This window comes from Polistes dominula, unplaced genomic scaffold (genome assembly GCF_049000335.1).
Source record: "Polistes dominula isolate Pdom_NZ unplaced genomic scaffold, Pdom_raw_medaka contig_75, whole genome shotgun sequence".
Lineage (NCBI taxonomy): Eukaryota > Metazoa > Arthropoda > Insecta > Hymenoptera > Vespidae > Polistes > Polistes dominula.
The window spans coordinates 3,790,093-3,813,579 of NW_028301003.1; the positions used below are offsets into that span (position 1 = coordinate 3,790,093).

The 23,487-nt window shown below is 28.2% G+C and overlaps 2 protein-coding genes across 7 annotated transcripts; one reads left to right on the top strand and one right to left on the bottom strand.

Moving 5' to 3' along the window:
* The first annotated feature begins 2,648 nt into the window (after positions 1 to 2,648).
* LOC107070973 (sodium- and chloride-dependent glycine transporter 1) lies at positions 2,649 to 16,303 on the top strand. 5 transcript variants are annotated; one of them, XM_089173897.1, is made up of 12 exons: positions 2,649 to 3,339; positions 3,420 to 3,496; positions 5,820 to 6,201; positions 6,294 to 6,546; positions 6,889 to 7,047; positions 7,128 to 7,335; positions 7,413 to 7,584; positions 7,697 to 8,053; positions 8,128 to 8,337; positions 8,418 to 8,759; positions 8,853 to 9,090; positions 9,376 to 16,303. In XM_089173897.1, the coding sequence occupies exons 3-12, from the start codon at positions 6,157 to 6,159 to the stop codon at positions 9,543 to 9,545; spliced, it is 2,154 nt and encodes a 717-aa protein (XP_089030023.1). In that variant the 5' UTR covers positions 2,649 to 3,339; positions 3,420 to 3,496; positions 5,820 to 6,156; the 3' UTR covers positions 9,546 to 16,303. The 5 variants fall into 5 exon arrangements, with proteins under 5 accessions (XP_089030023.1, XP_089030024.1, XP_089030025.1 ...); XM_089173898.1 differs by having other exon boundaries at positions 5,850 to 6,201; XM_089173899.1 differs by having other exon boundaries at positions 5,861 to 6,201.
* On the bottom strand, positions 12,767 to 20,672 carry LOC107070970 (transmembrane reductase CYB561D2). 2 transcript variants are annotated; one of them, XM_015329554.2, is made up of 4 exons: positions 20,361 to 20,672; positions 18,999 to 19,083; positions 18,552 to 18,768; positions 12,767 to 17,822 (listed from the first exon to the last, which is right to left on the bottom strand). In XM_015329554.2, exons 3-4 carry the CDS (start codon positions 18,726 to 18,728, stop codon positions 17,307 to 17,309), a joined length of 693 nt encoding a protein of 230 aa, XP_015185040.1. In that variant the 5' UTR covers positions 18,729 to 18,768; positions 18,999 to 19,083; positions 20,361 to 20,672; the 3' UTR covers positions 12,767 to 17,306. The 2 variants fall into 2 exon arrangements, with proteins under 2 accessions (XP_015185040.1, XP_015185042.1); XM_015329556.2 differs by lacking the exon at positions 18,999 to 19,083 and having other exon boundaries at positions 20,361 to 20,671.
* Between the last annotated feature and the right edge of the window lie 2,815 nt (positions 20,673 to 23,487).

Below are 23,487 nucleotides of genomic sequence, written 5' to 3' on the forward strand. Positions count from 1 at the left end.
TTTCTATATCGAATATCACGTGACGTGACATATTTATCGGTGAACGTCGAAATGATCAATAACCAAGCCAGCTCATTTTTGTTTTTTGGAGAATGAAGGAACGAACGAACGAAAGGAGCATTATGAATCTCGATAGAAGACGACACGGTACGATCGATAATACCTATCGAGCCCTTACAACTCGAGAGTGAACATCATCCCTTTTTTTCTTTCTCACTCACTCACACATTCACTAACTCTATTTTTCTCTCGAGCCCTAACTACAACACCCTTTTTACAGTTTAATGCGGAGATTCGTAAAAAAGTGAGTGAGAAAGAAAGAAAAAAAGAAAAAAGGAAACGGGTCGGTGGGAGGAGGGACTTATTTCCTCTGTTTTTTTCTTTCTTTTTTACCCCTTCCATTTATTTTCTTTCTTTCTCTTTCACTCTTTCAAGGAATAAAAGATCTTCGATAGAAGTGATTTGACCTTCTTCCTTAGCTTTTCCTTTAGCGTACTTTTCGTTTCCGGTTGCTTCTTACGCGGTATTCTTCTTTGACCCTCGCTGAGTTTTACCCCCAAAGGGATAAAAAAAAATAAACTTTTTTTTCTTTCTTTCTTTTCTTTCTTTATATTTTTTTTCTCTTTCTCTCTTCTTATCGTGTTACTCTCGGGAAATTATTCAGTCGCTTCTCTAACAAAGTCTAACAAAGTCTTATTGTACAGGGTCGAATAGTTGTTTATTTTTTATATGTATGTGTGTCGTACGAATTATTCCACATCCTTGAATATTTCTAACGATAAATAACGCAATAGAAAACGAAGAATAATCACGATGAAAATGAACCGATATCGTATTTAATGGAATGCCGAGGGGGGCGGGAAGAGTAAATACGCGTATTAGTTTGGAAAAAAAAAAAAATAATAATAATAGTAATAATAACGAGTGACGTTTTTTTCTTTTTTTTTTTTTAACGCTATTAATAAAAGAAGAATTTTTCAAAAATAGGGAAAATAACAAAGGAGCTACGAAATACTCCTACGTAATACTGGCCGTTAGAAATAATAATAATGAGAGTGATTTTTTTTCTTTGAATAATTAGAAAAATTAAAAAATAAAATAAAGAAATAAATAGGGTGAATTGTAAAATGTCGTATGTTATACTGCCCATTAAAAATAATAATAATAATAGTAATAATAATAATAATTATGAGAGAGAGTAACTTTATTTTTTTTTTTAAAGTAATTCTAATAAAATGTGATTTAAACGTGTGTGATTTTTGTTCTTGTTTTATTTTTTATTTTTGAGAGAGTAAAAACTAGTGAGAAATTTAAAAAAGGATAATTTGTCTTTTTTTCTCTTTTGCATTCCAGTAAAGCGAAATATTTTTCATTTTTCCGTATCGGATAAGAAATAAGACTTTGATCGAACGTCTTGACTTTCCTTTTTATTTTCTTTTTTCTTGTTAGATAAATTTTCATACCTATATGTAGATAAATTTATAGGGGGTTTAAAATTTTCGAGCGATGATACATCGTCAAACGTCTGACATTCTACCTTTGGTGTCGAGTCTGACGTCAGGACGAACGTCGATTTTGAAACAAACGTCCGAATGCACGAACCACTCTTCCGTGTAATTTCTTTAATGCTTGCCAGGTTTTCTGAAATTTATTACTTCGTATTATATTCGTCCGAATAAACATGACATTGAGAGAAAACAATAGAAAGAGAGAGGGAAAGAGAGAGAGATATCATTCTTATCCTGAAATTTTAACGATATCAATACACATTTCTTATAGATATGATAGATTTATTTTATTTTATTTTATTTTTTTATTAAGAAACATAAAGTACAAACACATAAGTAAAAGATAAACTAGATTTAATGATCTCAGCATATATATATTTTTTTCTTACGAAGATTAAATTAAAAATCTTTGAATTTTTAACAGAAAAAGATAAAGAAAATAAAAATGTATAAGTAAGTAAGTAAGAAAAATATATATGTATGTATAAAAAAGAAAGGTAGAAAGAGAAAGAGAGAGTGAGTGAGATTTTTCTTTTCAAAAGTTTTCCACGATCTCATTATGGGTATCATAAAATCATTCCATTTTTTATCATCCAACAAAAAATAGTATGAAGAAAGAAAAAAAAAGATAAAGAAAAGGATCATATCTATAAAAGCAATCAGTTCACAAGTCGAAAGATATCATGGAAGAATAAGTAGAGGGTGGAAGATTCGTTTCCGTGGATGGGAGAACTTGGTGGTGTCGATACCTGGGTTAATTGGGAAGTTCAGAATGAGGATATGATGATCAAAAAATGAGGGACAGAGAGTGAAAGAGAAAGGGAGGGAGGGAGGGAGGGAGGGAGGGGTTAGAAAAAAGAAAACAAAAATAGAGAAAAACGGTGAGAAAAATAAATAAAGAACGATAGAGAGAGTAAGAGAGAAAAGGCAGTAGGTGAAGGCGAGTAACGAGGTGACGGAGGACTTTGAGAATCAGAGTGTGTGTGAGAGAGAGAGGGATAGATATAATAAGTGAGAGTGAGTGAGAGGGAAAGAGTGCAAGCAAGGTTTAGGGTAGGACGCAGCTCGCAGTAACATCGATCGATCCAAGTGGAGTTCGAGGCTCGACAGGGCTGAGCGTGCGGGGTTTGTTAGAGGGGTGGCTGCAAGTAGAAAAGCTCCCATAAGCAAGTTGGCTGGCGGGCTGGCTGGCTGCCCGGGCACGGACCATTTTCACTGTCCGCCCTGTCTCTCTTTCGCGACTGTCATTACCTTACGCACGCACTCTCTCTTTCTCTCTTTCTCTCTCCTTCTCTTTCTATCCCTTTCACTATCTTTTTCTATCTTTTTACTTTACCCCATTTCTTTTCTATCAATTCTAATTTTCATATATTTTCTCCTCTTGTTATATTTTTTTTCTTAACTATTTCTATCGATTCTATCATCCCCCTTTTATAATATTTTTCATCTTTTATCTTATCTTATTATATCCCCTCTAGTGCAAATGTTATTATTAGTTTTTTCCTATTTTCCATCCCTATTTATGTCTCGTTTTTCCGGTTAATCTTCAGAAGATAGTCATTTTGGTACGATGTACTACTACTACTACTCGATGTGAGAGAGGAAAGATATCATCGTGGCGTTAATAAACGCTCGTGACGCACGTTTAATCGTGACGCGTTTCTTCGTCGTTCGTTCTCTTCTTAATATTCTTGTTCTTCATCGATATTGCTGATAACAGTCGTCCGTGACCCTGAAGTCCAGTGACAAGAGTGTATGTCGTCTGACCTTGGCACGACCACGTTCTCCACGTTCGCCACGAGCGAATGCATCGCTTGTTCTCTCGTAGTTGGTACAATGTCGGCGCTGTTACCTCTTATTACAGCTGATCATCGATCATTTCGAATACTTGGATTTCGTTTCGTTATTTAGACAAGAAGACGTGGAAGAGAGTGTTACCACAAAGTGTTTAATTCGTTTCCCAGCAAGAGGAAAAGGAGGTGTGTCAGGTGTGTGTTAAAGAATTAATGAAAAAAAGAAAATGAAAGAAAGAGAGAGGGGTCACTAATTTGTTCATAATATTTCTATCGGAGATGCATTGTTTCATTTCATTTACATAGTCTTTTCAAGAATATTAATTAATCAAAGATATGATCTTATTGTAAGTAACACGCGAAAATAAAATACTTTTCTGTTGTTTTTTCAGAACGTTTAATTAAATTATTTTCTATAAACGCAAATATCTCTCTCTCTCTCTCTATCTTTTTATTTTTTTTTTATCACGAAGAGGAGACATGTTAGATCATTGTATTATTTTTTAATTTACGGGGTGGTAATTTGTTGGTTTCGTATGGTTTAAACAATTTTATAGATACGATTCAAGTGAGCACGAAACTAGGACACTTTTTTTCCTATAGGAAGAAAATAAATTGTTCAGTGAGTAAATCATTTAACGTCGGCGCCCATGTTGTTCCTTTAAAATGTTTAGGTAAATTGTTTTCTATTCCCATTCGATGAGTCTCTCTTTCTCTCTGTTTCTATCTCTTTCTACCTATAAAGAATCCATTTATTCTGCGATTGACCGGATCGAGACCACGTAACTGTGTAGCTCCGAACCAATAACAGTTAGTTCAGTTCTTCTCGGTGTTGGTTGGGGATTCGTGAAACAACAACGTTTAGATATAATTGATTTCTAAAAATACAGCTTAAAGAGCTATTATTTCACGAGCCATTTTAAGACTAGATAATCATTTCTAAAATGTTGAAGTTTTAAACGATAAAGTTCGTTATCATGAGATTAATCCAAAGTGATTGCTTTCTTTTTACACTCACGTTAGATTGCCAATGTAGTAGTCCTCGTAAATGATATAATCGTATCATAGATATACGTAATTACATCACTACAATGGTTAGGAATTGTCTATGTATTTGTGTATTTTTCTAAAACGTAATAACTTTTTCTTATCTTCCTTGAATTTATTTCATCAAATTATTAACACATACTTTCACATTAAAGCTTTGATATTCTACATAAGTGCATTTAGAACAAGATGCGTTTTAGAATAATAAAACTTTTTTATAGGAAATAAATTTACATTATTATCCAAACGTTAAAAAAAATTTTTCTCTCATCAAACGGTAATTAAATGTTTGTCAAATAGTAATCGATATTATGTTTTATATGTTCTAGTATTTTTATAATAAAAAAATGTAGGTTATTGCTAATTATTGTTCAACATCTGTAGAAGGTCGAATTTGTTTGTGAATGTCTGATAGAAAGAAAAAAAACAGATAGATAGAGATAGAGGGTGTAAGGGATTGTTTCGAAATTGCACAGGGATTATTAAAACTTCTCATGAATCTTTTGTTACAAGGACACACGATCGGCTGACTCTGTTCTCTGTTTGCTCTTTCACACAGATATATACATATAAATATATACAAACATATGCACATATATAGAGAAATTTATATGCACTTATTATAAATGATACTATTGGAAAAAACGAAGGAAGACGTTTTTGTTTTTAGGGTTAAACTCATAAATCCAAGGTCATAGGTGTCTATTCAAGCATACAGAGGAGAGTGTTGGGGGTTGAAGGGAGGGTGTTGTAAAGTCTATGTGGGCGGGGTAAAGAAATACCGTGTGACTCAAACTGTCATGTACAAAGTACCAGAAATACTATCAACAACGTTAACCGTGGAAATATATAGCAACGTTATTGCGTTTCCATGTATTGTACCCATGCTAGTATGAACTTGATAATACCTGTTAAGAGTTCGATAATTGGTATCCGACCCAGTAATATTGTTATGCAGCATTTTAACACCAATGACGATAACAACAACTATAATAAACTTTCGTAAAGATGACGACAAATGTGAGAATGTGAATCGAATAGAATGCGGAGGTTGATCGCTTGGTTAGTTTGTTAGGTTGTAGAAAGAAAGAAAGAGAGAGGAAGAGATGTAAACAATCGATTCATACTTACACACCTCGAATGAATGTGAGAAAGAATTATTCGTTTGCAATTTATTGTCCCTGTCAATAGTTATCGAAAAAATTAAAAGATTAAACTTTTATTGATTGTTGAATTTTTATTTTTTTTTATGGTATTTGAAGGATCGAAAATTGTTTATTTAAATTGAATAAATTGTGGATTATTTAGGATGAATCAGGGCTTGCATAATTTGGAATTTCGTTATTCAATTGAAAATTTTTTAATGTATTCGTAAGTGTGAGGGTTAGAAAAATCGAAAGGTGTTTCGTTATTTTTTATTGTTGTTCGCTCTGCTATTGACGCGTGTTCTTTTCTCCTGGAAATTGAACAGCCTACACATATCAAGGACGAGAATTGAAAGTGGGATTTTAGATTGGACGTGTCTGAAAGGTAGTGGTGCAACCGGAAAGATGAACACTCAGCTTGGATCGTTCCATCATCATCGGAGAATCATCGAAAGGAACGTTGAAAGGAACTTTTTCACAGAGTGTTCGATTGATCTAATCGATTTTGATTAACACGATGGAAGAAGGAACTTTCCTTAGCTTGTATCTTCGGTGAGATTTTCTTCCAGCTATCGAGATATATTTGAGATCATGAAGAGAAGAAGATATCACTCGAGATATTTGGAATCTAACTTTTAACGAGTAGTCCTTAGAGAAGGAAATATGGAGGAAGCATCTCCGAGGATTCGTCCTTATTTGGACTGGGAAGTAAGTTTTATTATATTTATGAAAAGAAATTCCAATAATTTTGGTCAAACGTGAGAAGGAGATGCATATTTGTGATTGGGTGTCATTTGTAGAACGAAGACAAGTACTCTGTGGCAAATAGCCAAGCTCCGTTGCAAGGTAGTGAGGATGATCATCCGGAGCGTGGTACGTGGACAGGGAAATTTGATTTCCTTTTATCACTTTTGGGATATAGTGTCGGTCTTGGCAACGTTTGGCGATTTCCCTATCTTTGTTATTCTAATGGTGGTGGAGCCTTCTTAATACCATTCACGGTGATGCTAATCATCGCTGGATTGCCACTCATGTTTATGGAACTTTCCTTGGGTAAGATCAAAATATAAACTACAATAAAAAATTCCAATAACTCTTGTTTAATTACAAATTTCTTGAAAAATATAAATAAACTATCGTTAGATATGCGTGCTAAAAATTGTTTAAGTCGAATCATTCTATTTGTCTGATGTAGTCTATCGGTAATACTATTTTGGGATATACCAAGACTACTTGTATTGATTATGGTAATTAGATGGTATATTACATGGTAAATTATCGAACGTTAGGCGAGGCATTAAGAAGAGTGTAGAGGAGAGTAAAAAGTGGAAGTAGCGAGACTTGTTATCATTCGTTTTATCGATTTCCTCCACGTTATCGTATTTTCTCCAACAGGTCAGTTCGCTAGTCTTGGTCCAGTAGCGGCTTATAAAAGATTCTGCCCTCTTCTTCGTGGTTTGGGCTATGGAATGGTACTCGTTAGCTCCGTCGTAATGCTCTATTACAATTTGATCATTGCCTGGACTCTCTATTATATTTTTGCCTCGGTCGTTGGTTGGTATATTTGATCTTACGATGATCCTATTAATTTATAAATAATAAAATGCATGGCTTTTACGATGACTTTGGTGTAGGTGCTGGTGAATTACCTTGGGCGAAATGTGACGATTCTTGGAGTACCGTGGATTGTTACATGCCTGATGCAGCAAAGGCCTGCAGTATTGAGGATGCTTATTATTACAAAAGAAAGTGTTTGAATTCTACGCAAATGGCCTCGATGGGATTGACCATCGAGAATATTACTAATGCTATTAGAAGACCACCAGCTGAGGAATATTTTAAGTAAATGAAATGATGAATATTTGATATACTTATTTAGATTTATAAGTATTGATCTGATTGTTGTATCTGTATTTTAGTAATCACGTTTTGGGATTAAGCAGTGGTATCGAAGAAACTGGCATGATTCGACCATCCATAGCTGCCAGTCTCTTTTTAGCATGGGTTATCGTATTCTTGTGTTTGAGTAAAGGTGTTCAAAGCTCCGGCAAAGTTGTTTACTTTACTGCTCTCTTTCCTTATGTCGTTTTAGTAAGTTACATCTTCTTTATCATTTAATTTTTCCATTGCAACGAATGAATTTTTGATTTTAAATAAAAAACAAATGAGAAGTTTAATAATATAATCATTTTTGTATTATTAGATCGCTCTCTTTTGTCGAGGCATTTTACTTCCCGGTGCTAATGAGGGTATACTATTTTATCTGACCCCTGATTGGAAAAGATTGATGTCGGCTAAAGTTTGGGGTGACGCAGCTGTTCAAATATTTTTTGCCTTGAGTCCAGCATGGGGTGGATTGATTACTTTGAGTTCTTACAACAAATTTACCAACAACTGTTATAAGGATTCCTTGATAGTAGCCGTTAGCAACATTGGAACTTCCTTTTTCGCTGGTCTAGTCATTTTCTCTGTTATTGGATTCCTTGCTCACGAACTTTCAGTACCGGTTGCATCTGTTGTCGATCAAGGAGCTGGTTTAGCTTTTATAGTTTATCCTGAAGTAAGTTATTTGTAATAATATGAATTTGGATATATTTCAAAGTGTCTTAAATTGTTAACGTAACAAATAAACAGGTTGTAGCTCGTTTACCTGTTGCCCCACTTTGGTCATTGCTATTCTTCGTAATGTTATTGACCCTGGGATTGGATTCGCAATTCGCATTAATGGAGACTGTTACCACCGCCATTCTTGATGGCATACCAGCCTTAAGGAATTACAAATTTTGGGTGGTCCTATCAGCTGCTGTACTCGGTTATGCCGGTGGTATTATTTTCACAACTAATGTAAGAGAAATTTCAAAGAATTTGTCATTCATTTAAAAAAAGAACTGCACTTTATTTATGCATTAACTATCTTTCTTTAGGCTGGCATGTATTGGTTACAATTGATGGATAAATATGCAGCGAATTGGTCTGTCCTATTAATTGCCATAAGTGAATGTATACTAGTTGCATGGATTTACGGAGCTGATAGATTTCTCGACGATGTTCAAAAAATGATCGGACCACGTGGTCGTCTTTGGAGATTCTTTTGGACGTGGATGTGGAAAGTTGTTACTCCTGCAGCTTTGTTCTTTATTCTGTTCTTCAATTGGGTTGAATATGAACCTTTAAAATATGGGGCTTACGTGTATCCTAAATGGGCTGATGCAGTTGGTTGGGTCGTTGGTATGCTGCCTGTTATGGTCATCCTTGGTATGGCTGTTGTAAGTTTCTCATTTTCATGAACACTGTATGAATCCTTTTTCTAAATTTGGTATATCAAATGCTGTTTTCTTTGATTGTAAATATAATCGCAGAGTCAATTGAAAAGTCCTCGTCGACGACCAAAATACGACGACGATGATGACGAGGATGATGATCTCGATGCAAGAACAACCATTCAAAGAGGTGGAAAGATTAAACAAAGTAAAAGTAAGAACAGGAGTGTTTGGTGTAGAGCTAAGATGCTGCTTCAACCAACTTCTGATTGGGGTCCTTCTGCACGTAATATTACATTAACACCTTCGAGGACACTCACTCATACACCGTCACCAGGTAGATTAATATATTTTCTATAAGTAATTCTTTGTTTATAACAATCCATTTAGTTTCATTTGTAAATAGTGTTTGTTTGCAATGCAGAGTATTTGCAGAAAGGAGTTATTGTGAACATTGATTTTATTTATAGATTATGAAAATCTATATTTATTGGATAGATCAATAATTATATTATTATTATTATTATTATTATTATTATTATTATTATTATTATTATTATTATTATTATTATTATTATTATTATTATTATTATTATTAGATATCAATTGAAATTTGATTTAGGCCCACCAGGTGGTTACGATTCAGTACGAGACACAATAGTATTGGTAAACGGTCAACCAATGATGGTTCAGCCAACATCCGGTGGTACAAGTACCACACAGAAGCTTCCTGGGCCTTCGATTCTCAAGAATTCAAGCAAAACTGATCTAATTACTTCCCAACAGGTCTGACACGACGTTCACTTTATCTTCGAAGATCAATCTGCCCGGGTGTCTATTGCCAGTAACACTACTAGCCAATAATTAAAATAATATATTTAAAAATTGTGGTTTTGTGTGCGCGCGCGCTTATACGAAGCTCTAAGGAAACAAAGAAAAAGTAAGGAAAAAAAAGAAAACAAAAAAAAAATTAAAATAAAATAAAAAAATAAAAAGATATAAATACAAGAACAAAATACAAAAGCGATTTGTAAAATTATCGGTGCATACATTACATTACATTACATTACATTACATTACATTACATTACATTACATTACATTACATTACATTACATATACACGTTACATACATAAATACATTACATATATCTCAAATTTAGCCAACGATAAATCAATGTACTGTCCATATAAAAATATTACCGTACGCGACCTGATCGAGACACCCGGTGTATGGGGTGTTCATAAATAATATGAATAAGCTTCTTATTCGGATTCTTTTAAAATTTCATTTATAATAATTGTCTTTTTTTTATTTTAATAGGTATCTCGTATTATCGTTATTATTGCAATTATTATTATCAAATAAAGATTAGAGATTCGTCATATTTAACAAAGTTAGATTAATTCGTAGAGTTTATTTTTTAATCGTGACTTTTTGTATTCATTTATTTATTTATTTAAAATCGAGTAACAATGTTTCGTTCTCGGATTTGTTATATTAAACATATATACTTAAATGATTAAATATTCCCATGGATTCACGTCGTGTTTTTGCGTGTTATTATTCGGATATTCAGAAACGATCGATAAAAGAATTATCGGGATATTTAAGATAACACGTAATAATTATAATAATAATAATAATAATAATAATAATAATAATAATAATAATAATAATAATAATACATATACATATATCAATCGCGTGCTAACAAATTTACAAGGCCTAATAGTAAACGGTCATTTCAGTCGGAATAATGAAAATATATATAGTATATACAAATTATATATTGACAGTATTACGTTCCTAATGTCACAAAGAAGGATATATGATCAGTGTCATATAATTTTATTAATTGATTGTATTAGAAAAATGTAGGCGAAGCCTAATAATCCTAGTTATCGGATACGGGTATATATATTTATTATATATCGATTAATAACATCGTTCTTTTGAAATTTATCTCGAATTTCTTAATCATTTATTGATAGTTTGTGTTTTTATAAATTGTATTTTTGCATCATTTCAACATTATTTTTGTATAAAGTATAAGAACCACTAGTGATGACTCTCATTTCATTTAATAATAATTATTTATTAATTTTATTTTTTTTAGATAATATAAATTCTTTTTGAATCGAATATTTTTCATCGATGTTGTGTGAGAACCACTGGTCGCGCTCAGCTGGAGGGTTACCCCCTCCAATCGTTTCATTCGAAGATAGTTAGAGTGGTGTCACGTGGTAATGAATGGAAAGTAGGTTAGTAGTAGCAAATATCAGTGGTGCTCAAAATAAAATAATTTTAAAAGAATGATGTTCAATTTTACGTATCGAAAATCTTTATTTTTTCATTTATTCGACATGATTGACTCATGTTATCTTAATTACCCCCTCTCCCTGCATTTAGCTTATCGATGTCCTCCAATTACTGTTGTGTGTGTATAGAAAATGTACGAAAAAAAGGGTTTGTGGAAAAAATTTGATGAAAGAAAAAAAATGATTGCAACAATCGGAATGGGATTTGCAATGAAATATTTTTCAATATTTATCGATTGTTGCCTATTTTTGCTGTCTCTTAGAGAATAAATATATTCGATATTTAGATAGATTTACCATCCCCTCCTCTCCAGCCAACCACTATCCCCCTTATCACTCCGCACGAATGAATGTTTCAAAAAATGAAAGAAGATATTTTAAGTGTCTACGAGTGTTGTTCCAAAATGATTGATAAGCAATTATTATTTAGATATGTTAATACAAACATTCACACATACACATATACACGTATATACAATTAACACGTTCTCGGGACTACGAGTATTATTTTTTATTGAGTTAATATATTTTTGTTTTTTAAAAGAAAATATATAAAAATGAAATTTAAAATGGCAAATAGAAATTACTTGGAATGAATTATATTAGTAAATGAAATTAATTAAATGAATGATATATATTTAGGAGATGAAAGAACAGATTATAAAGTTAGTTTTTGTTGCAAGATAAATTTACAACAAACAATAACAAAAATAATAATAATAATAGTAATAATATTAACAATAATAATAATAATAATAATAATAATAATAATAATGATAGAAAAGTTAAATAATGAAAAGTAATGTAATAATGTCCGATTTAAAAAGCAACCGATTAGTTTATCAATAAAATTACAAATGAGATTACAAAAAAGTAGAAAGAAAGTATATTTATAACAGGTGAACTTAATCGAGATTATTCAATTGTATTCGAATATTTGCATATCCAAGTGTGTTTGATACTAGTCTGTTAAAAAAAAAACCATTCACGAGATTACAAGATTAAATATAATAGATAAAAATACTGATTGCTCGCAAACAAAAACAAAAAAATAGAAAATAAAAAGAAGAAAAACAATTTGTTTTGTGTTTTTTTAAGAATCAAAGAAAAGAGATGACAAATATTGCATTGAACTGATAACATAATTAATGAATTGATTAAATAATTATTTAATTATTCCTTATTTTCTCCAACTAAGAGAAAATCCATGATGTTTGACATAAAATATAAAAAAACAAGATTATGGAATTGTGTTTAGCGTAGGAACCTAAAAGAGAGTTAAAATAATATGAAATGTTCAGATATATATATACACACACACGCACACGCACATACATACACAGAGAAAAGACTGCGAGGAATGTATGTGTTAATAATGCATCAAAAACAATTCAATCAGGAATTTGGGAATTTTCAAAATGAGGTTCGTTCAGATTTTGATAAAAAGCTCAGGTCGCGTCCATTTAAATTGAAATTGAAATTTATAATTAAATCAAGTGAGGAATAGAAAAAAGAAATAAAAAAAAAAAACAGAGAAAAAGAAGAGAGAGATAATGAATGATTACAAAATGATAGTTAAATCAGAATGAAAGGATACTTCATTGTGTGTACGTACAGTCAATAATGTTTAAACCAAATTGTAATAATTTATTTTTTATGTCAACTCCGTTTTTAAAGTGTTATTAGCTAAAGTTTATCATAATATATATATATATATATATATATATATATATATATATATATATATATATATTATATATATAATAGATAATAATAATAGTAGTAATACATACATACATACATACATACATAAACAAAGAGAGAAAGAGACACCTACACGTTAATAATATATATATATATGTATAGGATATACACGTATGTTACATATACATACATATATTTATATATTATATATTAAATAAGTCACTTCAAATTGAATTTATTTAATTAAATGACAAATACATTTTTATGTAAAAAATATATTTTATTCTTAAGGGTTGATGTGTGGATTTTTATTTAAATATTTATTAATTTTTTTTCAGTTTGAAGAGACTTACTTGATTTATTTATATAAATAATATATATATATATATATATATATATATATATATATATATATATATATTTATATTAAATAAATGTATATATAAATATAATATATAGACTATTATACGCTGGTGTACACATAACAGAGTTTATTATACGTATTACGTACAAAGAGACGATGTTGTTTGATAAAAAAGAGAATTTAAAAAAAAAATGTGGAAGATAAATAACCAAAAATATTATTATTATTAAGAAGATATGAATGAATAATATTAAATATAAATAAACCCCGTTATGTGCGTTAAAAATGCTCACTCATATCTGAAAACGAATGAATGCATCGATTATGGGTGATTGATAAATGTGGGTGGGTGTTTCAAATGTATGTGTGTGTGTATGAGTTGTTGTGTATGTGCATACATTAAAATATATATATATAGAATTATGTAGGATGTTTATTAAATATCTGTGATTTCGATTTATGATATAAAATATATCATATTTTATTTAGTTTTTTTGTTGTTGTTTGAATTTATAATTTTTAAGTAATAGAATTTTTTGTTTTTAATAATATTTTTTAGAGTAATTATATACGTATTTTTATATGTGGAAAAATAGAAATTAAGAGAGAAATATAGAAAATTAAAAAGTTCAAAGCATTTTGTTAAAAAAAAAATAAAAGTGAAGTTAAAAAAATGTTACAATTGAGAATGGAAATATTTATTAATTAAAAACATAATAATTATCAACATCCTATATACACACATATATGCATATGTATGTATATAGGATAGTGTTTAATTCTGATAAGAGAAATGATTTAAAAATTAGTGCGTTAATAATAATAATAATAATAATAATAATAATAATAATAATAATAATAATAATAATAATCTAAGAATGATGAAAGAATTAATTAAATCTAGTAATAAACGAATAAATGAATTCAATAAAAATAATTAAAGAAATGTTAGAAAGAATGAAAAAAGAGAAAAAAAGAAGAGATACAGAGAGAGAGAGAGAGTAAAAGAAATTCAGGTGTATGATTGTCCTGCATAGGTTTAAGAAGAAGTGACGTAAAATGATCGGTAATTGCGCAAGGTAACAAATTATACAGGTACATAAAAACAAATTTATAAAAAATAGAGAAAAAAAGAGAGAAAGAGAGAACAATAAAAAGAGTATAATTATTACCATTATATAACAAATTTAATAAATAAATAAAATACAGGTGCTACATCTTCGCAAATAGAAAAAATCAAGGGCATCGTTCAATTGGATTTTAATTATTTTTTTATTTATCTGTATATTATTAAAAAAGATATATATATATATATTTTATTGATCAGATTCTAAGAAGAAGAAGAAGAAGAAGAAGAAGAAGAAGAAGAAGAAGAAGTAGAATTAGAAGTAGAAAGAATAAGAAAAAGGAATAAAGTAAATATATATATATATATACATATATATTTCGTTATATAAAAAATAGCTTCGTTCTACTGTTTCTTATGTATACATACACAAACAAACAGAGAATTACATAGATAATATATATATAAATTCACCCACGTATTAATGGAAATCGATAAATCGATATATCGAAAAGGTGACTGTATACTACTGAGCTGTGATTACCGTCCGTAATTTGTTACGGAATTTACGTCACTAGGAGCAACCAGTAGAATGAAGAGTACAAAGTAAAACGTTTCCTAGAGAAATAGAATAAGGAGAGATTAACAATTGAGAGAAAGAGAGTGAGAGAGAGAGAGATTAAATGAAGATTAATAGAAATAAAATATAGATACATAGTACGTGAATATATGTCGTGTGTGTGTGTGTGTGTGTATATGTATGTATGAAAGAAAGAAAGTAAGAGATGAAGTAATATTTATATGTATTATTAATATTATTATTATTATTATTATTATTATTATTGTTAATACACATAAAAGATGTACCCGGCTTGTTGTTGTCGTTTAAAAATCTCATTAAATAATTGAAAATAAAATATTATTGAATTATATATTAAAAAATTAACCCAGTTAGTTGAAAGATGTGTATGAAAGTTAATCTTTGTATAACAAAAAAAAATAGACACAGATAAGAATATTTATTATAAATTAATTAATTAATTATTATTATTATTATTATTATTGTTATTGTTAAGTAGTAGAGAAAATTTTAGTCGTTTTGATCAATAGATGATATATATATGTATGATATGTTAACGCAAAAACGGCACAAACTTTCTTGTTTATCTAATATTATCTTTTCTGATCAACAAATGCAACGGCACGTTTGTTTATTTAATTATTTCGTTTATTGTTTATTATCAAATCCAATTAATTTGATTTGGATTAATCGATCATTTGATTATCTTAGATCATTATCACCACATTTTTCTTATAAATGGTCCCCCCTACCTTTTCTCCCATGTCTTTCTTCATGGGATATTCCTCATTCATTCGCAGAAAGATTAGAAAAAAACCTTAGTTAGTAACAATCAAATTGCCAGTGCCTAATTCCTAATACGTAACCACAATAAATAAATGAATAAATAAATTAATGAATAGACAAATTAAATAGATAGATAAACATATGAACATTTTAATGAAATATTAGGTCAAATGTCTTAAATAATTTCTTTTTTTCAGTCAGAATTAAAATTAAAAGAAAGAAATAAAATATTCTCTGAGAATTAGTTTTCTTTTTGTTTAATATTATAATAATGTTATTTTATTTTTTTAATCTTTACCCCGAAAAAACATTTCGAGTGTTGATAATTTCAAATAAAAATATTTAAATAAAAATGATGCAAATAAACGAACAAACAACTTTGTGTGAGAAAGGAATTGTAAACGCAAAAACACGAAGTATGTTTCTGTGTGAATGCGTGCGTGTGTTTGTGCGTATGTAAAAGAGAGAAAGAAAAATGGGATAAATAAAATCTACGTTAGAATTAATTCATTTTAATTAGCACAAGGATATATAGAAATTTAAAGGAAACGATAGAGAAATATGTTATATGTACGAATAATCACGTATTATTATACGTAATACAGATAAAGATATATATGTATATAAAAATATATATGTATACACGTTGTTGGACAATGTTATAAGCATAAAAAAGTCAGGTGAGATAGACAGAGAGAGAGAGAGAGAGAGAGAGAGAGAGAAAGAAAAGAAGCTAATCGAAATGGGAAAAAAAGAAGATTCTCTCGAAATATAAAAATAAAATTAATTATAAATAAGAGATTCAAATTATAAATGACGTGGTTAAAGTTATTAATAAAATTATAGATAAATATATAAATATATAAGAGAAAGAAAGGAAGAAATAAAAAGAGAGAGAGAGAGAGAGAGGGAGAGAGGGAGAGAAACGTTGTGAGATTTAGAATAAAAATATATTAATATATACATTTACGAAAAAAAGATATATATATATATATATATATATATATATATACATTCTATGTATATGCATACGATGCGTGCATAATTAATAAAGTGTTGATATATACGATTGATAATGCACTTAACACCTATAATCGTCATGCATTATTTTTTTATTTATTAATATATATATAATATATAGTCATATTTATTTTCTTTTCTATTTTTTTCTTACATAAATTTAATGACGTTCATTATAAAAATACAGACATTTAATTTACTTATATTTACATGTAATAAACGTGAATGTTGTTTGATCTATATCTCATTAAATTAAATTTTATTTCTATAAATTTATAAAAATATCTTTCGTCAAAGGGCATTTTATAATATAACTTTGATCGTTGTACATATTTGTAATTAGTAAAAATTTCCCAACTATTTCTATCATATATTTTCATCTATCTTATCACCGGATCAACAAATCATGTTACTGACACATTTGGCATATGGTTCAATTACCCAACGATATTTTTGTGTCATTAATCCCATGATAACGATCCGCACGCATTACAAAATCGTAAAACATAGATTATATTTTTTTTATTTGTGTGTGTGAGTTAGATGGATAGTATAGCAAACTATCTTACACGTATTCTTACGCGTATGCTCATTATACGTTTAAATATAATCCGTGATGATAACGCGCGTAATTGATCATAAAAAAAGAGATTTAACTTAAAAACAATAATTTAACCAATGAAACACCAATTCCAAATGTATTAAACAATATTCACGTATTTGGCGTAGATTTGCGAAACATAAATTTACATTTGGATACTGCACCCAATGTTGGTTTGATCATGGTAAATGCAGTACCAATTACAAACGATGCAAATGTTAAATCTCTTCCTAATTTGGTATGAGGCCACCAATGGGTGTATGTACCATTGATCAATGCAGCTAATAAAACTAAAGTTACCAAAATACCGCCAACAATGTGATAGATCTTAATGGTTACTGGTTTTATACGGGGATAAAACCATTTCGTATTATCCGCAAATAAACCACTGATCATTATTATGGCAAATAATATCATTGCTGCTAACCCGAGTTTACCATGCACCGATGTAAAGTGTGAATGTTTACCTTTCATTACAATTATTACTAGCACACCTGCTAACGTTAAAAGAAATCCTAAGGTTTGTAGAACCCAGTGAATCAATATTCGATTTTTTCGTGTCATTTTTTTAGAAACATATGCTTCACCCGATACACAATAAATTGCTTCCAACACCAACAGGCCGATCTGTTTGAATTTATAATAATTATTATTATATATATGTATTATTCATGGTCATGTATTTTTAACATTGCTAAGATTAGGTTCGTATTTGTTTTTTATTTACAAAAGAAAAAGAATCCCCTTATTCGAGTATTTTATGTAACTTCAAAAGAAAACTTGTATATCACGCGATTTTTATTTTTTCTTCTTAATGGTATAGTTCATTTTTAAGATAAATTATAATAGTTATTGTAGTTGTAATATATGCATTTTTACTACCACATCATTAATTGTTTTCAGAATCACACAACACGTAATTTGCAATTCACTAAAGATTTATTCTGACTTCTGTGTTTAGTTGATGACTTGCTATTGACTAAGGTGTTATCACTTTTATCAAATCATCCTGTGATTGTCTTTTGTAATTTATTCCAACACGCAGGATCAAAAATAGCTGGATTTTGAATTATTATAATTGACACACAAACGTGCAACACGTAAATTTAGAATCATGATGTTCATCTTACTCGAATAAGGATTAATTTATATTTTTATTATTATTCAAATTAATGTGCATAATTTTCTTTTTTTTATCGTTATTTGGGAAGATTAAGGGATTGGAAAGTCTTGTGGAGCCCACATAAAAAAAATGAGATACCAGGTAAAACCCGTAGAATATTTTATGGCAAATACGAGCCTACTTAAAATGCTGAACGATGAATGAAGATAAAAGAAGATTAGAAAGTTTCTTACCCCAACCGTTGTTAATATTGGATGCCATGAAAAGGTATTGTAAGTATTAACTGATAGCACAACGATGTATATTACGGGTGTCAATAAAAGAAGATGTGTTAGAACAGAAAACGCTATGGCTAGTGGATTTGGGGAAGTTTTTATTGGATTTGAAGTAGTTTGTTGTTCGACCGTCATCTTTGATGTGCTTGCAATATTTTTTCCTTTTATAGTAATACTGTAAAAAATAATAATACAAAACATAATATTATTAAAAGAAAATTACAATATTTTACATTACGAATTTTTTATAATTTATATAATTAATTTCACATTTAATTTAAATGATAATCTGTTAAAATATATTTGAAAATATTTGATATTCTTATTATCAATCGAACTTTTGTTTCATTAAATGTCTAGATGAATTATTATTATTATATTTTTATCTTTTTAGATCTAACTTACTTTTGAATGAAAATTCGTAGTTTTAGAAGAATAACTATTTTTCTTTGTTTTTTTTCTTGTTAACACTTCGATGTTTCACTTGGAACTATGAAATTACGAATGAGAGAGCCTTTAGAATGGATAGATAAATTAAAGTTTGTGATAGCAATGAGTGAGTGTCAGAGACAAAACGGAATAAATTCCATATAGATTTATAGATAATAGATAGTGACGATAATTTAATTGTGAATAAGAAGTAAAGAAAAATATTCTCGTAGTCCTGATACTAAACACGTTCAAAGATACAATCCGTCTTTTATATTAATTTTTTTTTTTTTTTTGATTATCACTTACACTTATTGATTTTTTAAGAGATATAAATATATATACGCATGCTTCCTCTTAAAATCGAAATTATTTATTTGACTGTAAGATATAATCTTTTAACAAACATTCTTTTAGTTTTGTCACGTTCTGAATATTATCTTAAAAAATATTATTTTGTATCTGTTAAATTTAATTATTTGTACTTAAATAAAATAACGAGAATGTTGATGTATTTTATTTAACGAGATATAACAAGTTGCCAATTAAGAAAAATATATAAAGAACGAAGATTTATCTTCACGAAGAGACAAATATAAAAAAAAAATAAAAATAAAAAGAAACTATTCTCTTTTCTAATGTGTCCTCTAGCAACAAGTGGTATTTACACAAACAAAGTGAATGGGTATAAGTGTAGAATAAGAAGAAGAAGAATCAGAAGAACACAAGATAGGTATAACACTTGGAATCCAATTAGGGACGTCCTTAAGACACTGTTCTTGAAAAAGAAAAAAAACAAAAGTACACTCGAGTTGTCTGTTCGTGATGGATAAGTAGAAAGAAGTAGAGTTTTATGTCTCATCTCGTTAACACATTAAAGAAAAGTTAGAAAGAGAATGAATGATAATTATTTTACAGATAATACTCTTTTTTTTGTTATTTAACACGGTCCGTGCTAAGCTCTTTTTATCTGATTTGTTATTTAGGCCACTTAATTTTGCTTGAACAAAATCAATCATTAGATGTAATTATTAATTATTATAAATATAACAATTAAACAACTTATGTACTTTGTTCTATACTGCATTTTGTATATTTTAATTGAAATATTTTTTTACAGAATTAAATTTGTTATAAACATATATTGTCAGTGTGTTAAATAAACTTGTGTACCACCGGTAGTACACATGGCACGGAACGTGTTTATAATTATTATACAAATATATATATATATATATATATATATATATATATATATATATATATATTAAATAGATAATTAATTATTTATATAAAAGAATGTCTTTTAAAAATTAATTTAAAGAGATAGACACTCACCTTGTTTATGTTTGCAAAATTAAATTTTTAATTAAATGTTTTAATAAGATTTTGTTTTCTTTTTTGAATAAATAATTGGTTTTTCTTTTTTAATTTGAAGAAATAAGATAGATAAAGAATTGTTTGTATATAGTAGTTAATTAAATAGATAGAAATAGGATAAAATGCACGAAACGAAAGCTGTCTCTTGACTGATGTGAAGAAAAGCAGAGAAGTATACTAAACCTCGTAGCATGTTCAATTTGAAACTGATGTTTAGAGTAATGCTGATGATGCGTTGATTTTTCCTCGTTGTTTCGTCATAAACGAAAGAGAAGAAGCCTTGGTTTGATATAATCGTTTGAAATATTCCTTCTTTACTTTTTACGAATATATTAGTCACCTTGTATATTCCTTCATTTTTATTATTTACGATTTATACAAAACTTTGTTATTTTTTGCGTCTTATTAATTTCATATACAAAATTGAAAATTAAAAGAAAGATTCGTTTAGTATTTTTTTTCATAGTTTGTTTTCAATAGTGAGATCAATTTTATTTGCATATAATTTTTTAGTTATAATTATTATTATTTTATGTGATAAAAAATATTTATAGATTACAAGTCTCAAAGTTCATGATATTCCAAATCATTGAATATTAAATAAATGATCGAATTACTTAAACGGTTTTTCCCAAATCGATTATTTAAATCTTTGTCAACATATATACTCTATTATTATTATTAACTTTATATATGATAGAGTATATGTGTGTGTACACATGTGTTATGCAAAGATAACCGTGACGACCTTCAAGATAGTTAGTTTTATTCAGAAATAATTGTCTCACTATAATTGTTTATGCATGTATCGATATAAAACATCTCACTTTTTTGTTGCTTAACAAATAATTTCCATTGGTTTTCTTCTAAATTCTTAATTCTTATGAAATAATTATTCTTTTTTTGTTAACACGTACTTTACAAATCACAAAATTTCATTTTTTAAATCATCAGTAAAAAATGTAATATATTTGAAATTATTTTATTTAATGTTGCAATAATTGTGTAAAGCAGAGAAATTAAAAGATTAATATTAAAATAAATTAAATAATAAAAAAAATAAAATAAACGTACTAGTAAGATCTACGTCGAGACCACATGATAAATGGTTCAAAATGGTTTGAAGATTGATGGTTGAAAGATATTCGAATGACTGCATATTGATAGAAAAATTAATCAATAAATTTTGAGTTATCAAACTGTCCTTTTTCAAGTTCGAATACCTAATTAATGATAGATAAGATTCAGATGTATCGTGAAGTGTTGCACGTACGAGATAAAATTACCTTTTGTTAATTTTTTTATTTTTTTTTCATGATACATTTTCTCAAGTAGATTTATTATATATTTATTTATCTATCCAATTAATCTCACAACACACACACACACACACACACACACACACACACATCAAAAAGATCGTTATCGAAAATTAATCATAAATCGTCATTAAGTTAATTGTAGTAGAAGAATTTTATTATTTACGATAAACCAACCATAATTAATCAATGCTTTTTCTCATTTTTTTTTTTTAATAAAAGTATAAATAAAAATAGAAATGATTTTATTAAAAATACGAGTATGTGTTAGGTTACAAGATGTATAAAAAAAAATTGTTATATTTTATTGAAATGTACAAATTATCCATATAAATGGGCAAATCATAGTGCATTTCTATTACATGATAATTTTGATAAGAATTATTGATAAGAATTTATATATATACATGAATCATATATATTTATTTATGATTTTTTAGGTAATTTTATATGGTAATACAAAAAAAAATAAATTTATATAAATTTATATATAATTTTTATTTTATTTTATGTAATATATTATAAAATATATTAAATTTATGTAATTTTATATATTAATATTATAAAAATATTATTTTTATTTATATAATTTATTTATATAATTAGTTTATTTTTATAAATATTAATATATAAAATATTATATTAATTTATATATTAATATATAAAATTACATAATAAAATGATATTTCGTCAATGACAAATATTGAAATATGAAAAATCCATAATTTTCATAATTGTTCTAATTACTTCTCAAAAAAGTTGACACTGATAAATATAGATACAAGATTTATATAGTTAGATAACTTTAGTACTTAATCATTTACTTGTGTATACCTGACGATTAGGTTAACGACACGTGTTCATTCTGGATTAAACACGATAACCTAATAAACTATATTTTGCTTCCTTCTTTTTCTTTTTATTTTTCTGTTTAATAGTTTGTGTCACCCACGGTTAATAAAATTCAACGTAGTGTTGTAAGTTCATCTTGTAGCTTTATACGAGGAAGAAATAATATTAGGAGGAGTTAACCTTTGTGTCATATAATCTTTATTTATTTTTCCTTGTTGTAAGATACATTGTGAGAATTATAAATCTAATTGATCATAATCATCTTGGATTTCCCCTTTTTCGATGATAATAATTATCTCTGATTTTATTTCAACATTTTCAACATTTTCAACATTTTCTTACTATTCAAACAGATAGTTTTCTTTTTTATATTACAAGTAGATAAATAAATAAACATTTTTTTTATAATACTTATTTTTGATGACATCACGTATATGAATCCAATTACAATCATAGTTCGATTAAAATAAAATTTTCTTCATTTTGTTTCTTTTTTCCTTAACTGTTATCATCATAATTCCAGAAATTGTTTATAAAAAATAATAATGACAATAACGTTGTATTATAAATTATCAATTCCTTATCATTATCAGCTTTATTCTACCTACTTGAAAGTTTATTTCATTTAAAAATGCAAGAATTCCATCAGTATGATAACAAATATCTATCTCATCATATTTTACATTATCGTATGCATATATGTTTGATTTAAATAATAATTAAAACACACACACATACTCACATTCACATATTTACAAATTTTGGTAAATTTAAAATGATTTGAGTAAATTACAAATTTCATTTTATTTGATTTGCTTCTTTTCAATCGAGTTGTTTATTTTACGACTACGGAAACACGCATGATTGAAACTCATATGTATGCATAGAACATGCAGATATTAACCACGAAATAA

Bases quoted from the DNA above. Each gene is read 5' to 3' on its own strand.
- LOC107070970 (XM_015329554.2), bottom strand. From the start codon at position 18,728: ATGACGGTCGAACAACAAACTACTTCAAATCCAATAAAAACTTCCCCA. The intron at 17,823-18,551 runs GTAAGAAACTTT...AAATTCAAACAG, and splicing joins CAATATTAACAACGGTTGGG to ATCGGCCTGTTGGTGTTGGA.
- LOC107070973 (XM_015329559.2), top strand. From the start codon at position 6,157: ATGGAGGAAGCATCTCCGAGGATTCGTCCTTATTTGGACTGGGAA. The intron at 6,202-6,293 runs GTAAGTTTTATT...TGTCATTTGTAG, and splicing joins GTCCTTATTTGGACTGGGAA to AACGAAGACAAGTACTCTGT. The intron at 8,054-8,127 runs GTAAGTTATTTG...ACAAATAAACAG, and splicing joins CTTTTATAGTTTATCCTGAA to GTTGTAGCTCGTTTACCTGT.